The sequence below is a fragment of the Ambystoma mexicanum genome, chromosome 1p (assembly GCF_040938575.1).
Source record: "Ambystoma mexicanum isolate Mex_15411 chromosome 1p, UKY_AmexF1_1, whole genome shotgun sequence".
Classification (NCBI taxonomy): Eukaryota; Metazoa; Chordata; class Amphibia; order Caudata; family Ambystomatidae; genus Ambystoma; species Ambystoma mexicanum.
Window position 1 is genome coordinate 340,984,838 of NC_090921.1, and position 22,067 is coordinate 341,006,904.

The window sequence follows — 22,067 nt, forward strand, 5'->3', positions numbered from 1 at the left end:
AATATTACCATCTACTTTTGTACGTTTATAGCACACTTTGTGCCAAATATCCTCATTTGCACCAGTTAATTGTGAATTTCGTCTTTTCACTGGGTGTCTGACCAATTTTAGTTGATGAATGTGGGCACCCTCTGTGGGCCTGCTCATTACAAGTTTTGTTCATTGCAGTCAAATTTACCAATACTTTATTTGCAATACCCAGAGAGTCACTTCTATTTTCATTTTGTGTGACGTTAAACCTTAGAAAACGCAGTTTCTTGTGAGACTATTGTAGGTGTTTGATCGCTACTAACTGTGGGGGGGTTGTGCCATCCAACAGTGCCTCACGCTGGGGGCTGACGAGCGTTGCGGCCAGTAAGCCGACATTTGCCGGAGTCTCACGCGGATAAACACACACGCCGACCTCCTCACTGGCTCCCAGAGATCCCGACGGGAACACTCTGGCGTCTCCCCCCTCCTCAACCCCCCCACCCCTAGCGGAGAAACGTGCCTCCACTTGCACCGTCTCCCGCCCTTCCAAAGCCTCCCTCCACCCAACCTCCCTGGGCCGGCCCACGATCGCGCCAGACAAGACACGCCCAGCCCCAGCAACAACAGTGCCTCCACAAGGCTCGCCGCCATCAGCCGCCAGGACCAGCCCCCTCTCGAGAACCGCGGAGGAGGCAAGGCGTGGTAAGTCCTCCACGGCCGTGACTGCAGCGGTTTTGTCATAGCCAGGAACATTGTCTTGTAGATCGAGATTGTTTGAAACAGTTTGTGTCTCGTTGTGCAATGCGCACGGAATCAGGGCAGCAGTCTCCACCCCCATCTCCGTTCCTTCGGTGGAAAAACAGTCAGTAGATAGCAGACCTACCGCTTCGGGCGACTCTGCCATAGCCGTTACAGTGCTTAGACTACAAGTTTTCCTGGACTCAAGAGTGCAGTGGGGAGAGGGAGTGGGCATGTAATCTTCTGCAGTTGACACACATGAGTAATAACGACTTACTTTGATGCTTGAGTCCCGCTGGGTAGGTAAGTCGGTAGCCGCCCCTTCTCGCTTTTTTTGGGCGCGAGTCCTTAAAGCAGAGGATTTTGACTCAAAATCCGTCATGGCTGTCCACTTTAAATTAGAGCGCCACTAGCTCACCACTCGCCAAACAGCCTAACAGCCAGGAAAGTCCACAGCCCTTCACGCCACAAGGGCGCTTGAGGCGGCCTTAAGTAATCAGCTGACCCTCAGCTGTTAAAGGCACACGCACCTCAGATGGAAGAAGTGGGAATGATAGACTCCAATCATGGAAAACTGGTCTTTCTCCAACAGGCACTCGCCACAGCCCTTCACTCCACAGTGCTTCACGTGGGTGATCTGCACGGCCCCGGCCGCCTGTCACTCCGCTTTGCCGTCAAGACTACTGATTAGTCACCACGATTGAAACCGGTGCTTTGGTGACGCTAGAGTGAGAGAATAAATACCTTGATACCCCCAAAAGGGCTCATGATCTCGGAGAAACATTATAGGGTGAACTAGACTAGATATTATTATTATGCTTGAATGTCAATCACCTTATTCTCACTTCTAAGAAAATTTTCAGCACAACCTATTCTATAAGATTATCGGTGAAATTGCCATTAGTTTATCAAAGAGTGAACACTAAACCCTAAGGGAAACTAATCCAGTCTACAGCGGGTTATTGGTGATAGTGGCTGCACAGTCTCACAGGATTTCAGAAACAGTCATTTCGGGAAGATAATGGTATCAACTTTTTGTAATTAATAATTACTCAGAGTCTTACATTGTGTTGCACTTACACAAGGAGCATGTGGTATGCTTGATGATGGTTCATATGGACATATGGGAAACTATGATTCAATATAACAATCACGGATTAATTTCAGATTATATGTGACTTTTGTGTGATTTTCCCCTTTCTCTAATTTTCAATTTTAATCCTTATTGTTTTTTTGCCTTTTTGTTCTTTTCTCTGCTTACATCTGACCACATCTCTCCAACCCTGGTCTGACGTGTGACACAACATGGCATGTTTTATTAATGTAATATTGATATTTTTAACTGTATTTCATTTTTGCCACGATTTAAATATGAAATACCATTTGGTATTGATATAATTTTGTACATTTCCGTTTGACCAATATATTCACAGCCTTTACAACGACCAGGGGTCGAAACACGTGTCGGCTGTTTTCATCATTAAAGAATAAATACCATATATCCTAGTATTGGATTTCTCAGATTGTTATATTATTGGAAACTGATGGACTATCTTAAATGTTTGGTTTTGGGCGCGAGATTTTCGCCTGAATCCTAATTTCTGAGTAACTTGAAAAGCACCCATATTATAGGGAGGTACTCACTCAAATATATAAATCATTATAGAACTGTTAGGCAAAATGTGTAAAATTGTGGCATCATTCCCCCCATCTTGACTGGGAGACTACAAATACCAGAATGCAATTCAGCAAAAAAACGGCCTTTAGTTTTTAAAATGTATTTTCAGGCGTATAACAAAATGTAATGTGTCAAAGGGTTACCTGTTAGTGTTTCAGTGTTTGGAAATTGCAGAGTTCATCTATGATGTGATGAAAATATTACATTCTACCAAAAATAAACGGTTTTTGGTGCTAAATATGAACATCTGAATATAATGTAGACAGTTTAAAACTGTTCTGTGTAATATTGACCTGGAGGAGGGTGGTGTTTTGGCAACTAACTGGTGCTTTCCGTGTGCTTTCAGAATAGAATTCCCATTTGCATTTCTTCACACGGAAAGGTTACGAGCGTCTTGTCCAAAACAATGGTCCATTAAATGAGCCATGATTAATAAATTGCCCCTAATTTTAAAACTCTTCTTGAAGAAAAAATTTGTCAAGCAGCAATTAAGAGGCCTGCAGCTTCTAATGGGCTGCTGAGTGCGGGTGCTCTTGAGAGCCACTGGAGGTTGGGAGGTGACCGTAGCACTGTGGCCTCAGGCAATCTTTTGTACATTTAAGCTGCACATGACTTTCCTTTTAAAGCCGACATGCAGCTGACACTTTTCACTGCTCTCCTCCAGGCAGATTAAGCATGCCCGGCATATCAAAGGAGGGATCTTTCACTGGGATGAGAGAAAAGAATGGTGCTGACGTGTGCTGCAGAGAGACTGGCTTAAAGGAGCTTAATACTCGCAAAGAGAGCTCATCTGAAACCGGAGTATTCCAGATTGCCCTGAGGAGAAAGAAAACCATCTCTGGTGGGGCTTTTGCCTCTTTTCGAATTTTACCTAAAGTTGGAAAGCCTAACTTTAATTAAATACACTGTATGCATGCAAAACGAAAGATAAACTACTGTTGAAAAAGTGGATCAAGGGGGCAGTTCAGGTCAGCAGTAGCTTGATTCAGTTCTTGGTGGGCTTGCTCAGCCAGACCTGAGGTAGGACTGGGCTATTTTAACCAAAAGTCATATCTCCATATTTTTGCACTACATCCCGATATATAATATATATCTCGATACTATTTATGTGGGTTAAATGCTCAGTTGTAAGCCGTCAACTACATGTGAGATGCCACAAAAGTGCAAAAACAGGGTTTCTCAGCTGTGTAAATATCAAAATGTAAATAAAAATTGTAGTATTTGTAATAATGTGTGTATATATATCCATGTTAACAATATTGTCAAATCCTATATCAATATTGAAAATAAATCGATATATCGCCCAGCCCTAACCTGGGGTCTAACGTAGATGCATGCTGATCAGGCTCAGTTCGGGCACATAGGATCATCGAGTAGGTGTGAATACAGGTCCTCTGTGAGGTAGAAGGGCGGCTCTCAAAGATGCAGGTCGGGACGGTCCTAGAAATGTGTCACAGTTGACCTGAGGTGTCGATGAGCGACGGTCCAGCGATTTCAGTCGGCAAAGCGACAGTCGTAGAAGTGTTGAACTAGGGTGCATCGATGTGCGATCAATGAGGCAGCGGTTGAAAGGCTAGCTGGGTTGAGCCGCGGTTGTATCTCCCGATTAGAGTTGGCGTGTGACTCTCCAGTGAATCTGTTCGGGTCTCGGCGTTGAGCAGTCGCTTCGATCCTACCAAAGTGACGAGCCTTGGCTAGGACATGATGCAGTGTTGAGCTGTAAGCAATGTTCGGTGTTGTGAAAGAGTACAGCAACCAGCGTTGGAGACTTTCCCCTTGTTCCAGGTATGCTGAACACGGAATGACTATGAGCTTTGGCTGGTCTGGTCCTCCGGTTGCTGTAAGACCCACTCAGGGGGACTCAAGGACAGGATGGTTCAGTGCAGGGTCGGCTCTCCCAGCTTTAGGAGATTCCGGTGCAGAGTGGCAGGTCGTAGTCCACAGCAAAGGTTCACCTCCAATGAGCCCTGTGAGTGGATGGGGGGAGGGAGAGAGGGAGAGAGAGATACAGAGAGAGAGAGAGAATCAAGATGATGGAGGCCCCCTGCCTATCATAATCCTCCCCTCTTGCTGTCTCATTGAGGACAAAGGCGTTTAGTGATACAGCACCCTGGTGTGAGGGTTCTCCTTTTTGAATGGGTGTGCTCCCTTGATGCCCAGGACAGATGGCTGCTGTACGGCTGTCTCATGCAGAGGGTGTTACCTGCGCTCACAAAGAGATCAAACAGGAGTACCGGCCCTCAAGGTTCTCATACTGCCATTTGGCAGGGTACACCCGGCAGACCAGAATACACATCACTTTCCACAGCAGAGTTGACACGCAGAAGCTGGCACATGAGCGATATTAGTTGAAATGTGTTAGTTGTGATCATAAGTAGTTTATGCACTGTCTAAACGCAGGCATCGCTTTTATTAGGAGTTTACCCTGCTGCCAGCATGGGCAGCCTATGTTCTTCCTAGTTTTGAGTACAGCGGGACATATCTTAAATGCTGCCTCTGCGCCGCTGGGACTTGGCTGTTTCTGCTGCTGTTAAGTGGGTATCTCATGACCTTTGCAACTGCTCTGTGCCATGAGTAATGCAGGCGCTGCGGTTTGGGCTACCGATGAGTCAGGGCACAAGTGCACTATGGTGTTGGCATGGAGTTGACAAAATAGGGGAATCTGGTTGGCAGATTAACCCTTTTTGAGATGGAATTAGCCTCGTCATTCTAATTGTTAAGACAAATAAAAAAAAACAGGCTTCCAACATATTAGTTTCATATAGTAATGTATGCCTACTCATAGCTCTCAACTCACACGCTTTTGGCGGGTGTCACCCACCTGGTAAAGGGTGGACTCACCCGCCAAGCCCCCATGCACGCCCATTCATTCCAATGGGCGTCTCACCCGCCAAAAACAAAATCGGGTGATTTCACCCGCCTTTGTGACACAAATGGTTGAGAGCTATGGCCTACTTAGATGTGTTGCAAAACGGCATAATAGCAAAATTGTGCATGGGTTGCTTCGCTCTGTCTAGAAGTGGTCATCTGCGTATGGCGAGTGATGTTGTTTGAATGTATGGTCAGTTAGTATAGGGGTATTGGGCTTTGCATTAAGGATTTATGTATTGCTGTAAGGTGAGTAATGTTTCCAGCGCGTGGTTTGTTCAGGGGTCAATTGTAAAGTAGTCTTCTTTGTAGGGAGAGAAATTGCTATGGGTTTTGTACAGTACTCCATGAGCTGTAGCTTGAAGAAGTGGTGCACGTCACCTGTGCCACACTTGTCTATTGTCCTTTGGCTCTATATCTCAAGTTTCACTCGAATGTACCTAAAGCATGTCCCTCAAACTTGGGCAAGTGGAAATCCGGGGTGGAAATGCGGTCATGTAGTGCTATCGTTTTTCTTCTGTTCTGCGTTACATTTTATCAGGTGCAGCTGGGAATGAGGAAGAAGAGGCTACCTGTATCAGAGTTTCCACATTTTTTGTTCGTAGGAATCTCCGCGGAGCGAGCATTTTCATTGGGCGGTGTGCAGCCGAGTCTACGGGAAGTTCAAACCTGTTTGGCAGGGCCGTGCGGAGGAGGCGCAGAGACCGTCGCCCGGACAGGAGGTGAGCAGAAGTAATTCCCCCTGTCACCGGAGACACATCCGCTGCCTGAGTGACCGAGACAACGACAGGCTACCCTTTCCGTGTAGGGCCCACACGCAGACCTCGGGCTTCTGAACGCCACCACGCAGGAAAGACCCATTGGTCGGAAAGCACGCCTTGCTGTCATGGAGGGAGTCCGCCCACCGACTGGGGGTGATAAAAGTCACGTTCACCGGTGAAAGCGAGTGAGGCGGTGTTGAGGTGTTCCACTCTCCAAGGAAGGCAGAGCGCGAGAGACCTCCATATCCGGACCTGCTGACGGCCTCAACGCTCGCGGCGGAGACGACGTCACTTGTCCCCCCTCTACCTCTCACTGAACAGCCTCAACCAATGACAACTTCCGTTGAATGAGCGCTTTGACAGCAGCGCCTGTGTTCAGCGGATTGGAGGGGGACCCCAAATGGCATTGGTAACTGGACCCGGAACCCCAATTACGCCATCAGCTAAAAGATACTCGACGCTTACTGTTGGGAAAGAAGCGATGGCAGAAAGCTGACTCTGCTGCTGTAATGTTGAACCCCACTGTGCAAAACTCCAATCGAATCCTCCTAGCGGAATACATGCGTTTCTTGTATAGTGGCGAGAGCAGAATCAAGCAGCTGTATTCCTTTAATTTCACAGGATTTATAAACTCATTGGTGTGATTTTACCAGCTTTCTGAATGCCAGGAGACCACTCGACTTGTGCTTCTTGTTGGCTAGTCACATCAGACATTTCCCCAAGTGACCTTTTTGTCCTGACGTCTACCTATCTCCAAGGACCCCTCCCCCCCATGGTTGATGCTAGAAGACCGACTCATATGGTATCCTGACCGCTGTCAGAGGTCTTGTGGATTATAAAGTCTTCAGCTTAACAGGTTGCACGTGACGCATGTGAAAAATAGGGTTGCACGTTAATTATCACGAGAATTCCCCCAACATACACCCGGATTTGTTAGGGGAAATTCCGCCCAAGCACGAGGTGTTCCATATCTTGCAGAACTGGAGAAATACGACGTTTGATATGTTATTTATTAGGGAAGTCAAGTACAAAATGTACGTCCTATCCAGTCTTGGCACAACATGATTTGCACAGTGACCGGAATTGTCCATCGTTATATATGGTCTCGAATGTCAGTTGTGGAGTCGGATCTCATAATTGACCAGTGACTGCAGTAGTCTGTTCTCTTAAGGGCACTAGTAGTACACCCCTTTCAACTCTACGTCCACCCAATTCAAACAAACATCCTCTAGGTGGTATTAAGCACTAAACAACAAACACCCGTCCTTACAAAGTATGTATTCCATGACGCGGTGGTGCTACTACTGCTGCAAGTGCTCCTGTAGCCTGTCAAAAGATGAGCAGGCTGCTCTGGACCTCAACCAAGAAATCAACAGAATGATCCGGGTGCAAAAGAAGAACGACAGGAGGGAGTGCAAGTTGCTACTTTTGGGTAAGTGGATCCACCATGCACGGGGCACTTAATCTCAGCATGCCCCTACCTATGACTTCCATTCTAAGATTGAGTGACCTACAGGGGAATATGTCGATATCTGATGTTATTATGCATTTAAGGACGGTACCATGTAAGGAAGATATCAAGTCCAAGTTAAGTGTTAGTCTTCCTTATAAGTACAGGTCTAAATGAGCTGACATGAGACGAATCCACTGGTGCCCACTCCCAGGCTCGCCACTTGACTGACACCAGTGGAACACACCACACACAACCTTCCATGTATTCCACTACTGACTTAACTTATCGATGACATCACCACTCTACAAGATAGCTAGATCCCCACACATGCACAACAGGATGTCTGAAATGATGAGCAGGGTGGGGGCAGAATCAGTCTCATTTCATGCTGCCTATGCAAATCTGATTTTCATATAAGCTGGTGACTATCTGTACCTCCTGCCAGGTAACTTCTCTTTCTAAACCACCCCAGCATCTTGTGCACGGAGTTCTTATAAGGACTCTCCTTACCACTCACTACGCTGTGGGAAAGAAGGAGTGCAAATGGTGCGGAAAAGGGGGAGGTAGCTTGTTGATGTTGAGATCAAGATAAGACCTCCCCACACAGCTCAGTTTTGTGAAATTCTTAAAATGTTTAAAAATACGTTCTTCCAAACCAAATCCTTTCAACTACAAGTTGATATTTGTCCTGCTTTTTGTCCTAAATTATTTATCTGTTCTACTTTTTTATTTTACTTTCACTTTGCAACATATTAATTGTGAATGTGTTAATCCCCCAAATATTGCTTATATGTTGTTGACATTCTTGAGTGGGGTATTTTGAAGGTTGGTCCGATCCATTTTCTGTTCCTGGCCTGGACTCATCCAGGGTGAGCCCTGTGCCAATGAGCATATCAAGGGGGAGAGGGCTATTCTACACCAGACCATGACCGGCCCTATTGCCGAGAGGTCTGCCATTAGGTATGATGCTTGCTCAATACCTGTTCTTCTGCATTGGGTCTGCCTTGTGTCTTAGTAACTTTTGGTCTGACCTCTTCATTCTCTTGATGGCAATAGGTACCGGGGAGAGCGGGAAGACGACGTTCATCAAACAGATGCGCATCATCCATGATAATGGCTACTCAACTGAGGATGACCGGAAACCGTTTGCCAAACTGGTCTATCAGAATATCTTTGTATCCATTCAGTCTTTAACTGGTGCCATGGAGACGCTCCAGATCCCGTACAATGACTATAAGAACAGAGTAAGTGATGTAATGTTATGCCTTATGTCTGTTGTAAGGCACGCTTTGCCATCATTGGTCTTGGCGCTTTAGGATTTGTTTCCAATATATGTTTTATTTAGTCTTGTGTAGTTTTCAAAAGACATTCCTGAACCGAACCAACAGTAAAACAAAACATTTTCTACAAAAAGCATGCCTATAAATCATTTTCGGATTTTAAAATGAATATAACAAGCTACATTAAAGCTTTTCATTAAAGAAAAATGGCGAGAGGCATAATTGTTAAAAAAAAAATGAATGTCTCCTAATATACCCTCTCCCTCTATGCCTTAAACTGACCTCAAGTCGTTCATATGTATTATCAAGAAAACATTGAAAGAATAATGTCCTTAATAGATTCCACTCTACTAACACTTAAGGATCCTCCCAGTATAATCCATTCATATCCTGCTAGTTCTATATCATTGTAACCCTATTCTCTATATAAGCCAAATGTTTAAGAGCTACTCGTCTCTCAATTGCTGTAGCTAAAGCTCTCCCTCTTGCTTTGCAGATAAGAGCTGGGGTGACCCACAGTAAAGCTAATACAGCTGAGTTATCCAGAGTTAGACCCAAGACATAGTCTATGATATTCGCCATCATCAGACACCATTTCCTAATTGTGGGGCAAGGCCAAATCATATGGATAACTAGGCATTTTTTATTGCAGGCTCTCCAGCATTTCAAACATCAGCATTTCAAAGAGGTAGTGTGTCTGATCCAGTGGTCGAAGTGTACGAAAAGAAGTAGTGGAACTATGCTCCCTGCTGGCATCCCCCTGCACGTGCAATATAAACGCCCAAGCCAATGCGCCTGCTGTTTTAAGGGAATGTTCAGTGCAGAGCACCGAAGTGAAAGTTTCATCTTCTTCCTACACTTGTATTTTAAAACGAAAAATCATTCCAGAACAGTTTCATTTTAAAATAAAAGTAAAGGAATGGTAAAATGTAGGGGCACCGCTCCCGCTCCCTTCGACCACTGGTCTGATCCTATTTATATTCTGGAGGTACCAATATGTTCTATGCAGTAATATATTGGAAATTAATTGAATATTGGTACCCTAGGGCTAAATGACCAAGCTCCTTGTGCCTCCTCTCATAACCTCAGAAAGTGTCCTGCTCGGATCTTGCTACCGAAATTCCCTCAGAGCTGGAAAATGTTTGTTGGATACCCCTTGTAATCGAGCACATGCCCATGATATAGTATTTTCTTATTGTCCGAGAAGCGAAGGAAACCTTGGAATTGGTAAGGCTGTCTGAAATGGCCTTTAATACACCCACACCCATTCGAAAATGATTAGTCCTGTGTCTGTCGCCCTTATTGTAATACCTCTTATTGTGCAAAGAATCCTAATACAATGTTTCCCTCCCATCTATAATACACAATTACGTCACAAGGGAGCAGTAAGAATGTAACCTGTTATGATTTGCAAAAAATACAGACGCCTCTTCACTGAAATCGAACACGCCAAATAACTTATTCTATTGTCTGATTCCCACTCAGGAGGGTCTACAACCACTTTTAGCTCGCTGCAGCTCACAGATGTGAAATGCCCATTTGTACGGACGGGAACAGAGTGACTGCCATAATGTGGGTGATTCATCTTAGGTGTCTTCTGGGGATCTGTTAACTGTGAATCCCAATTAGTCCAGATGTATTTGCTTGCAAATATGGCTACAAACATTCGAATGTTTAAATCTTAAGCAGGAAAATGGGTCGATAACTGCTGCTGGTCTGTGTGTCCTTTCCTTGTTTGGCAACCACAACATGGACATGGTCTGGGAGTGTTCTGTGGTCTAAAAATGCATTTGGGTAAGAATCCGCTCTAGGGAGGTGGCAAAAGTCTAACAATTCGGAGATGAAGCCATCAGGGCATGGAGATATTCAATTTTTAGGAACCTTGATAGTCATGGTCCCCTCTTCCATAGAGATCGTATGAGACCTCTCATAGGCTGTCCTCTCTTCCAATTTAAGAAGTACAATGGAACCAAGCAATTTGTCCTATAGTGTGTTGTTCCTAGATGAGTCAGGTGAGTATAAATTGGAATATAATTTGCTAAATATATCTGCTATTTCTCTTTGGGATGTGGCAAGTATATATCTTGTTCATTGTTTTTTTGATAATCAGATGGGCCCAGTGTTTTCCAGATTCCTTTCCATGTTCATGGAAGGAGGAAGCTCTATTTTGTTTTGGTGCAAGGAAAGAGTCCTGGCTGTATAAAGTTTGCTATGGGCGTATTTAGACTTTGTCCATTTTCTTAAGGTAGCGATATTCAGAGTCTCTGTAAGCATGTTGTAAGCTTGTTTGAAAGTCTTGGTAGACTGCTCTAGGGATTGGGTTATCTCCTTGTCTCTTGTTGTCTTGTTTCATCCTACTAGAGCCCAATTTGATAATTACCTCGTTCCTAAATTAATTTGTGTAATTAAAGAATGTATAGTTACCAAACATTCTTTTTAAAGAGATGTGATCTCTTGTGTGTGTTTAAGGAAAAGTTGTACCTCCGGGTTGTTGAAAGGTTAGAGAGGCCCCCCATCTGTATTCTTATAGAAGGCTGTGTGTGTGATCTGATAGGGCTGGCATGAAGATTTTTGCATGCAACAGTTCTTAGGAGTGCAGTTAAGAAATTATAATATTGTCAGTCCTTGTGAACATAAGGTATAAGGTGCTTCAGAGATTTAAAAAGTATATTCTCTTGCTGAGGCGCCATACATAAAAGCATGCCTATTAGGGTTCATCAGATGCCCAGAAACCCCAGATCTAAGGTCCAAGCTATCATTTCAGTCCATTTCTCATTGATAATCCAGCGGTGATGGGCATGAACACTGAGAGTTGTTTGAACATTTGCAAACAATTATTTATCTTCTGACAATGGCCCATCAGATCCACAATTATCGCAACTCATCTGCCCTCCGAGTCTGTAAGACTTTCTTTGACTGTAAAGGAGATGTTTTTACCCACTACAATAATCACTCCATTTTAATTCTTTGTAGTGGCACTATAATAGCAAGCACCAGGCCATCTTCAGGCAAACCTTTAGTTTTCCTCTGTTTCCAAATATGATTTAAGGTTGCTGGGCTGTAGCTCCTTTTGGATATTGTTTCAAATTTCGGTTAAGCAATTTTCCATGGGCAAATAGTTGACTAAAAGTATAGAGTGGTGGTTCCATTTTTCATATCGTCTTCCACTTGCGAGAATCTAGATTATGCCCGGGTGAGGCAGGTTGAGATGGCACTTGCTCTGCTTTCACATGTACCACGGAATACCATTTGTTTTATAAGCACAAACATGTCTCTAGGAGAGGGCTCCTTGTCATCTAACGTTGAATCGCCAGATTTATCAGAGAAATCGTTATCCACATGAGTGTCTTCAGATTTCTTAAACACTGTGAATGGCAAGTTTCTGAGTAGGTTGAGCCATTTCGAGGGGGTGAAATAGGTTTGAATTTGAACCAGTGAATCAGTGATGTGATTTTAACCAAGCCGCTTCCTCCACCAGCTGGTCTTTCAGAGCTACAGAACATGCAGCGATTTAGATCAACTGTAGAAAGCAGGTAAGAGGCCAGGATCAAGGCAAGATAAATCAAGCCCGGTTTGTGTCTAAAATGAGATATCTGTGGTGTTAATTGTATTAAGAAGTGCAGCTCACTAATGCAGACGCAGATGCAATTGTTTGCTCCGATGATAAGCGCTCACAAGCAAGCAATCCAGGGAGCCCCACGCCATGGGAGATTCACTCCCACCTCCCTGTGACACAGTGGACATCTGGTCGAGTAGAGCGAAGTGCAGAGGATCCACTTCAAGGAGCCCTGCATGCCTTCTGTCAGAGCCTTAACGGGTCTGTGGTAAATAGGGCCGTGGTGTCAGTGCACTGGTGATTGGGTAGTCCACTACAGATCCAGCCGGCAGCTCCAAGAAGACAGAAACATCACTGGTACGTTTCTGGGAGTGCCTGGTGACAGGGCGGGTGTTCTGGAGCACCAGCCAAAGAGGGATAGTGCACAGGAGTTTGGATAATTCCCAGGGCAGTCAAGGGATCTTTCCTCATGCTCCACAACTCCCCTCCTTACCGAGCACTTTAGGAATTGTTATGAAAGCAGCACCCATAGCTATTATTTGATGAACAGCCAAGTTTTAACATTTTTATGGTCTGACATATGGGTTTGATTTCCTCCAATGTTTTGGGGATCTTATTGTAGAGGTTAGGGGACCTGAATTGCCGAATTGAAAAAGACCTGGAAAAGACCTGTCTCCAGCTCCTATGTTCCTGTGCCTTCGAATTGTCCTAAGTATAGACTTAGCAGATCAGGGAGAGATTCATGGCAGGGCACATTTTCAGAAATGTGGGAGCCTCTCAACTGAGAACAAGCACAGCCAAAGCACTGGTTCTTTGGGATGTTTCCCACCCAGTAACGTCTACAACAAACGTTTTGGCTCACCGTATCATTCTAGGGGAGGTATATCTATTTGCATATCGACCTACCCCAGCCTAAAAAAAAAGTCAACCATCAAAATGCTAGAAAATTCTCCCCTGAACAAAAGCGTCACCAGCAACCCCAGACACATGTTTCTGCCTTGCAGGGTCCCATAATTGAGGTGTGGCTGTGGTGCTGTCTCTCTAGTAGCAAAGAATACAAAAAAATGCTTTCCTGTTAACAGACCTGTTAACCAAATTACTTTTATTTCATTTCTTCTGTATTCAATCTTACCTCTTTTATCGAGGCAAACACACACAACTTTAGACACACAATACTTTTAAAAGCCTATAGACATTTAACAAACTGCATCTTATCCCACACGATTATACAAACCCAAGGATAACACCTCATAGTGTGGGAAGACATATATAGCTAGACAAAAATATTCTTACAAAACACATACAACTCCTGTCACAAATTTGACATTTTATTTTCAGTAAATAACAATGTATTATCCCATACTACTACATTGATTATCCTGCGTGATTTAATCACTAATACCCACAATTTTCTTGATATGAATTAATATTGAGGTAGTTGATGTCACAGATGTTTCGGCGTATATTTTTCATAGAAACGCCTTTGTCAGGATCTATCAGAGGTTTTCTGAATCTCTGGACATTGCACCCAATGGGAGATCATGCATCACCATTAGTTCAATCAATTTGATCTATAAACCCCAATAAGCCTTAAACAGCGTACAACCTCTTGTAAGCATTAGGAACGCAAATTGGCAAGCATACACTTGATTCTCCTAACCACTGTCTTTGTATTTACTTGATTTTTCAGTTGCCGCATGATTTAAAAGTTGGCATCATTTTAATCATCTAATTGCCAGGGAGGGGAAAAACGACACATGCTTCACTAGTAGCAGAGAGCAACAGATCCACATATGGCATGCTCTTAAAGACTTGGGGTGACACCTCAGGTGTTTCAAAATTTGCAAAAGTGTGGGAGCAGGAATATACTGAGAGCTAAAATGTAATGGTGGCTCTCCCAACTGGGCCACAGTCCATAGTGCATGCTACTATAGCTTTTGGTCATTCTTGGTTAAGAGAGAGCTTCTAAATGATGTGTTTTTATGTGTAGCACTTGGGGTTTCACCCTAAGTATGTTTGAGTAATGGTGGAAAGATCTGCAGCAATGGGCAGAAGCAGAGACGGGGTGTGGCAAGAGGCGAGCAGAGGTGGGGAGGGGGCACAGGCAGGCTCCCTGGCGAGTTGGAGGCAACTAGTAACAGAACTTTTTGGGCCCACGTAGGATGAGGCTAGTGGTCATGATTCAATGTGTTCAGACGATGAGGAACCCCCAACGCAGGAAGCAGAGGTGGAATAAATAAGGAAGTAGAGTGGGGTTTCGAGGGAGGGGTGGCACAGTGGACCTGGATGCAACAATTTATATTTGATTATTAACCTTTTCCACTGTTTGTTTGCTTTGTTGTGCGTGTTTAAAAGTTAATAAAAATATATTTGTAAAAAAAAGTATGTTTGAGTTATACAGACATGGACCCCCCTGCTCTCAGGTTCCTTGGGTCAGCTGGACTACGCTGATGATGATTATGATGATCAACAGACAATCACATTTCTGGGGTTGTTTGTTGTACTCTAGTTCAGATGAGATTTCCCTTGTTGGGGAAACACACTCGTATGTAAATAGATATTCTTCTCTGCGAAGAGTCAGAGAGTTGTAACGTGATTGAGGTTCTTCCATGTGGGCCACTGCCAATATAACAGGCTACAGCAGCTTTTTTCAGTTATTGGTTGAGACTTACTTGTACAATACTTTGAATAAAAATTCTGTGCTGGTTGAATAGTATACTTTACATTGAACTCTGTTTAGGGGTAAAGTCAAACTGAGGATCCATGGTCTTAAAAAGGAGTATTTGTGAGTAATCAGGCCCCAGCATGGTCTCACAGGTGGTCCTGTATGGACCGGCGGCCTTTATCTGCCAACATATGCTGTACGTTTGTCAGCTTTTATTGTATTTTCATTTCTTAGAAATGAAAAGTGCCCTTCAAAGGACAAATTGATGCATGGAACAGCTCCACTGTTGGACTCTCTAGAAAGTGACGGTGCTAGTAGTTCATACATTAAACCAACTGGTGAAGGAGGTTTAAACAGTGGATGGAGACAGCACAAGGTAGACGTTAGCACATCTTCAATATTTACAGATGTATACAGATAAGTAATCAAGTAGCAACAGTGGTTGGGAATCATGGAACTTGGGGACAGAGTGGTGAATTTTCAGGTTGCTGTCAAAGGGTAAGCCGGTCTGGGGGAAAGATATAGGCGAGACAACAAGTGGCATGACATTTGAGCCCATAAGAAAGATCACTTCAGTTTTAGAGGAGGCGAGCATCAGGCAAAGCAACAACATCCAATGACGGGGAGCAGATTGTCAGATAGAGATGTGAGAGGACAGCTTGAGAGTGAGAGAGAGGCGAAGTTGAAGATTATTTGAGTATCACCGGAAAATGGAGTAAATAAGAATTTCAAGTAGGATATGGGTTTAAAGAGAAAGGTGGTGTACACTGTGAAGAAGAAAGCTCCGAAGTATGTCCCTTCTGGAACTCCTACCAGAAGGGAGCTAATGGGAGGGGCACCATCCAGGTAGGTGGACATCCAAGTGAGGACAATGCACCAAAAACCAGTCTGTGAGATCGTCTGAAGGAAGGAGGGATGGTTAGCTGTGTCAAAGTGGCAGACAAAGGAGTATGATGATATATGAAAGATGGTAGTAATGAACTGAGGGAATTTGTAAATGTGGATGTGAGCTGTCTGAGTAATCTCTGTAGCGGAAACCTGGATTCGCAGATGGATTATTGAGTCTGTTGGCCACCAGGTATTCCGTGAGGCAGTTGAAGACTACACATTCAACAACTTTGCAATAGTGAGGATGCAGAGAGATAGATCTATAGTTTGCTCGGGCTGTTGGGGTCAGCATGGAGCTTCTTCAAAATTGTTATGATAATGGTGTGAGGGGGTCAGAAATGAGAGGCGGGCACAAAGAGGTATCATTCTCAACATTAGCCATTTTATTTTATTAGTAGAAAGGGCTGGAATAAAGGCCTAACTTTCCCTATCCTAACAGAAGTGTTCCTTCCTGTGAAACCAAAACTAAAGCAGGAAAACCTTGAGTCCAAACTCAGTCTGAACCTCACACTAATACATATAAACAAAATGTGTAAGGTAAATCTTTCAAAGTTTAACTGAACAGAAAAGTGCAATATTTCAAACGTATAACTTCAACAAAACACTTCCTTCATCCAAGGGTTGAGTCCCTTCCCCTGGATTATTTCAAGCAAACGGTCTACCATATTCTGTGTCAAAACTAGTCTCTTAAAGGCATTACAATTGTCTCTTTCTCCCAATACTCTCTTCAAGGTGAGCAAACAAATGTTCTTTCCAAGAGACTGATATACAAAGGAGAAAGTCTCTCCTGATCTTTCAGAATGGCAAAACAAAGTATTCTGTCCATAGTTTTGGTTTGAATAAGGTAAAGGAACGTCTTTACTATTTTGAGAGTGGGAAGATGAGTTAGTAACATTTCTGTATTTGGCAGATTCCAGCGCAGTAGCAGATCAAAGGTTGATTCCTTGTATGAAACGAGGACAACAAGATAGTGGGTTTTGTACCAGTGGTGCAGGTTGCAGTTACTCTCAATTGTTGGATTGCTAGGTAGATCCACATGTGACGACCTGGGCAAAAGGAAGTGAAGATGTAAGTGGGATAAGATAATGAATGCCATTGAAGGAAGGCAGCAAGGCCAAATTGAGATTCCAGAAATGCTAATTCAATTGAGTTTGCAAGGTGTGGGCAAAGAATTTGAAAGCAATTCCTAATGTTGCCTGGGTGGGGTGCTGTAGATTTTAATTTTCTTTTAGTGCTTTTAAAATGAGGAGGAGGAAAAGAAGGGGTGGGACAGAGACAGTTACATGTTGAAGACAGTGGCTGGGAGTTATGGATGTACAGAGGGGGCAGAACAATTGACTGAGAGAAAGTTCATATTGAGTAAGTTGCCAGGAATGTGCGTCAGCAGGTTATGGAGGACAGAGTGTGTCCATTGAGAGTGGAGACCAGCTAGAGTTTGTGGGCTTTTGGCGAGCTTGACGTTCCCCATGGTATGACTGAGAATTCATTAGAAAGAGATTCATGGAGGAGGACCCGATCCTGGTTGATAAGATATGGCAGTTATAATGCGCCTATACACAAGTGTTGCATAGGTTGAGGATGTCGGGGTCCGGTAGATTAGAAAGATAGTAATGGGTTTGATGTAAGAAGTTTAACTTCAATGTGCTTTAAAGAAGACAACACCATCAATTGTTCTAAATAGGGAGGGTAGCCCATGGTGAAGGCTTTTAAAAAATAAATATATATTTTTAGTAGTTTGAATCTACAGGTATAACCTCACAACTTAGATCAACAGATTGAAATAAAGCAACCCCCCTACAAATCCAGCTGGTGAATGTGTACACCAATGTTCCCTCTAAGATGTGCGCATGCCCAGGTTCCTTCTGGGTGCCACTCAGAAGAGTTTTAGCAACGCACACAGACCATTCCAAACTTCTCAGGAATTAATAAAGCACAAGCCACAGCAGTTACCTGAGATTTTCATCCTCTTAATAGAGCTAAATCATACAAGCTAGTCATTACATTCTGGTGTAGCCTATTTACATTACCCTACTGTGCCTAGCACAACCTTAAAAACCTAATAGCAGAATACACTCTCAAGAAATTAATAGCGAATATGAAAAAGTGGCTCCATGAACAGAAGATCTAAGATATGCCTGCACACTGCCAAACAACCTTCCCTGCCCAGCCATGACTCCTATAATTGACTCTACCACGCTTATACCTTATGACTAACCTCTGACCCAAGCCACATCTAGATTTACCAGACAACCTTGACTCCACCTGCCTTGGCTCTGTGAAAGGCTACCAGACCTGTACTTATATCCACTTGTTTTATATTTGTTGTAATATGTGTAATATGAAGAACGTTCAGTCACGAGAATTTCTACGTCTCATGGTCACGTGCACTATGTAACCCCACTGTCAGCTGAAATATTGGATCTGCACTGTCAATTGGATGTGTAAACTCCTCCCATGCTTCCTATTGTTTGCACACATGTCAAACAAGCACTCTGAAGTGATACCCTTACAAGTTAACGGATTATAATTATTAGTTTGCCCTCGAAGGATTTTGAGTAGGCAAATGTCACGCTCACTAGTGGGGCATCATTATGAGTTGGGCAGTGTAAGTTAAATGTGGCAGTATTAACATATACAACCGCATTACCACACCGCCCAACTACGAGTTAGGTGGAAAGTTGGAGAATTCACCTCCAGCTATGAGCTGTAGGTAAATCTGCAGACTCTGTGCCTGTTTTCGGTGGAACTAACACCGCAGAATTACTGCCACAGTAATTCCAACTAAAAAGCCCCATACAGTCCAATAGACTCTGTGGTGGTAATTCCACTGTACCAAGTACTATTAACGGTAATTCCATTGGGCAGTGTTCCAATGGATTTACCGCCGGAATACCACCCAACTCGTCTACTACGTTAGCATTGCTTACATGAGCTTGTAAGTGGAAAGCAGCATTGAAATATCATGGATATGGGATATGCCTGGTATTACTCATACCTAGTATTAGCGCAACAGATATACAATCAGTGAGAATGCTATTTACACAATCTGCATCATTTACAAGTTTTCAGTGTTCCAGTGGGCATAGACCTTAACAAATTATATGGTAACTCTCTGCTACACAAAAACGGTTTCACTGAGCACCTGTATAATCCTACCTAAAAAATTAAGATGAGGAATGCTGCAAACAATGATCTATGCATTGCAGAATAATTGTGTACATGCAAATTCATGAAATGTTCTTAGCTTGGCCATAATATCATGGTGAGGCTTTAAATATGATTTGCGTGCAAAGTAATGCAAATATCACAGTGAGTGTTTTACTGATACACAATCTGTGAGGGGTCAGAAATGTGAGGTGGACAACTTTGTAAAGGTTTTTCAAACAATGCCATTTTATTCACTCAAAAGGTGTAATAAACGCCTCACTTTCCCTATCTTGACAAGGAATTCCCTGCCTAAAGTAAACGTAAACACTCTAACAAAAAGTTTCTGTCCCTCACACATGAACATACAGAAAATATATGGCGGTTCAACAACAACAAATGTAGCATGAGCTGCTTTTCCTGATAACCTGGGCGCATCCCCAGATCCAAGCAGGTCTTTCTAAATGTTCAAAAAGTTTAAGGAAATCCTCGAACAACACAAAGAGTTACACTTCAGTTCTTCTCCAAATCTAACTTGACTACGCAGAGTTCCAACTTGATTTCTAAAGATGGTTCACAAAGTTCACAAATGTTTAACAACAGCTTGCTCTTCTACTTGTGATTAAGGTTTTGAGATAGTTTCTTGTCATTAATGATGAACAGTTCAAATGTCATTGACCTGGAAACAAATGTCTTTGTCATGAAATTTTGGCACCACTTCAACTCCGTCAACAGCTTTACCCCACCACAGTACTTTATATTTTACCTGGTTTATTTTCATGCCAGGTTTACCACTTCTACAAACAGTACTTTGTTTTGTATTCGTTCGGTATTCAATATTGGAGCTGGATGCAGGCGACGTAACCACATCGCGCCCCTGGGTCACACAACAACAGTGAACTCACTGGTGGTGTGCGCGTCCGTGTACCTCGCTGTTCCCAGCTTGTCTCGCTCACTCTTCCGACACATCCCGGACACCTCTCCTGCATGGTGTCTCGTGTCTCAGAGCCTTCGTGGCTCCCCCAGCACTCGGGTGCTCGCCAGTTCCCGCTTAACACTGCACGTTAGGGAAAAATCACACCCAGGTGTGCTTTCTGTATGTTCATGTGTGAGGGACAGAAACCTTTTGTTAGTGTGTTTACGTTTACTTAAGCAGGGAATTCCTCGTCAGGATAGGGATAGTGAGGCATTACTTTGCACGCAAATCATATTTAAAGCCTCACCATGTTAATATGGGCAAGTGTCTCACCCTTCTGGTCCCAGTGTCTTGGCTTGTCCTCAATTTCTTCTGCTGCTTCGTGGAGAGTGGCACGCTCCTCCACTCAGTACTACTACTACTACTGCTCCCCTGCTGCAGCAGCTTTGGTCCTTTCACCTTCTTCCACCTTGATCCAGCTTTGGCTCTGGAACTAGCACTTGTACCAATGGCCTGCACCTGAGGGGGCATTTTATGCCTCTCAGCCGTCCTCCGGTCTGGGTCATTAACCCTGATGTCTGCACTTGACAACCATGTGCCTCTGCATCCCTCTTTATGCCAGTGCTCTGGGAATGCTGGGACTTGAAGTCCCTAAAACAAAAGTCAGTTCTTTTAACAACTTCTATTTTACAATAAGCTATTAGAAGATTGGGGTCTCGGTGGACATTACCTAAGGGGATCTTCCATTCCTCCCCACCTGTTGCCCCTCCCATGTGATCCTCCCAGCTAACACCGCCCCCATGGTCAGGATCAGAAAGCGTCTGTCTTTCCCTGACCACATGAGATGGGTTCCAGGCCAGGATTCCTGGGTGAATCACTTCTGATTCATCACAAATCCCTCACTTTTTACCAGAGCACTAGTTTTGGAGGTCAGCGCAAGAACCAGTGAAGGGTACGGGGGAAGGGCACGGGAGAACACTCCTTGGGGGTGAAGAACAAATCAGCAACTTTCAAAAGCCAAGTCGGATGTTTCAGCTGTACAGTATAGTGAAGGAAATGTGTTTGCTTGTTAAAGATAGGAAACTCTAACAGTCTAAGAAACTGCACCTTCTGTTTCCTTCTATACTCAGCTGCGGAAGGATTTTTTTTGTTTTGCGTTTATTGCCTCTAGCATCCCCATACATCCTGTTTGACTGATAACAGGGAACTGCAGAAGAGGGGTTCCTAGTTACTGATGAAGGCCTTCGATCTTTTGTATCTATGACCATTGCAGCTATTAACCTAAAAGACAAATATATGTGATTTACGTTGAGGCTCCATAAGAAACCTAAGGAAGGCTCTTGTTGAATTTTGTGGAAGCTGTGGTAGGTAAGGAGGTGAAAAACCAAAAGCTGTATTATGTGCCCTCTCATTTCACTTCCTATGTCAGGTTTCCAAGGAGGGCTTTGAAAAGTTTAAACTGCATGCATGGTATGAAGTGATTTTTCACGGAGCAAAAAGGTAATTAGCTTTGCCAATAGGGATACTTTCTGCTTATTAAAAGATGTTTTTTCCCCTTAAAATTCTTCTTGAGATCGAGCTGTAATATTAATGTATGTTCCTTCCTATGCCACTGCTTTACTGGTCACTGATTTGAAAATATTAGAAGCAGAGGGCAGGTTCCCATATGTTGTTTCCCATTGTTGTTGGGCACATTTTCCTGTTTTTATGGAGTAGAAAGTGCTTGTATCTATGTATGCCACTTGGCTGTGAGGCTTTTTTTTTAAAGCCTTGTCACAGCTCTGTTCACCAGGCAATGTAATGTGGCAGAGTAAGCAGAGGCACAGGAATTCTGATCATCATACTGTGTTGCAGGTATTCTGGTGCAGTTATCATCCTTTGATTTTCTACTGGCCCTTGAATTACTTCATTAAAATGGCACATGAACTCCTAGCATTATGTTTTCTGACACATTCCTTTTAGTTACCATTATTCCATCTGCATATTTGTATTCTGTCTGATTTTTTTGCCAACCACATCAGTTATGATAAATGATATTTGTTTTTTGTAATGCATGAGAATTTTCTTTCCAATGGCATAAAACAATTTCGGCATTCTCTGAGCAGTGTCAATAAATGAATAGCCGCAACTAAACCTATTGTTTATACTGA

The 22,067-nt window shown here is 43.5% G+C and overlaps 1 protein-coding gene across 1 annotated transcript in view; it reads left to right on the forward strand.

The window, feature by feature from the left end:
- Positions 1 to 5,911: 5,911 nt before the first annotated feature.
- LOC138569897 (guanine nucleotide-binding protein subunit alpha-15-like) overlaps positions 5,912 to 22,067 on the forward strand; it is a 383,219-nt gene continuing 367,063 nt past the window's right edge. The window contains exons 1-2 of the mRNA XM_069648327.1: positions 5,912 to 7,447; positions 8,525 to 8,712. Of these exons, the coding sequence (XP_069504428.1) occupies positions 7,291 to 7,447; positions 8,525 to 8,712 (345 nt within the window). The 5' untranslated portion in view covers positions 5,912 to 7,290. The remainder of the gene's footprint in view (positions 7,448 to 8,524; positions 8,713 to 22,067) is intronic.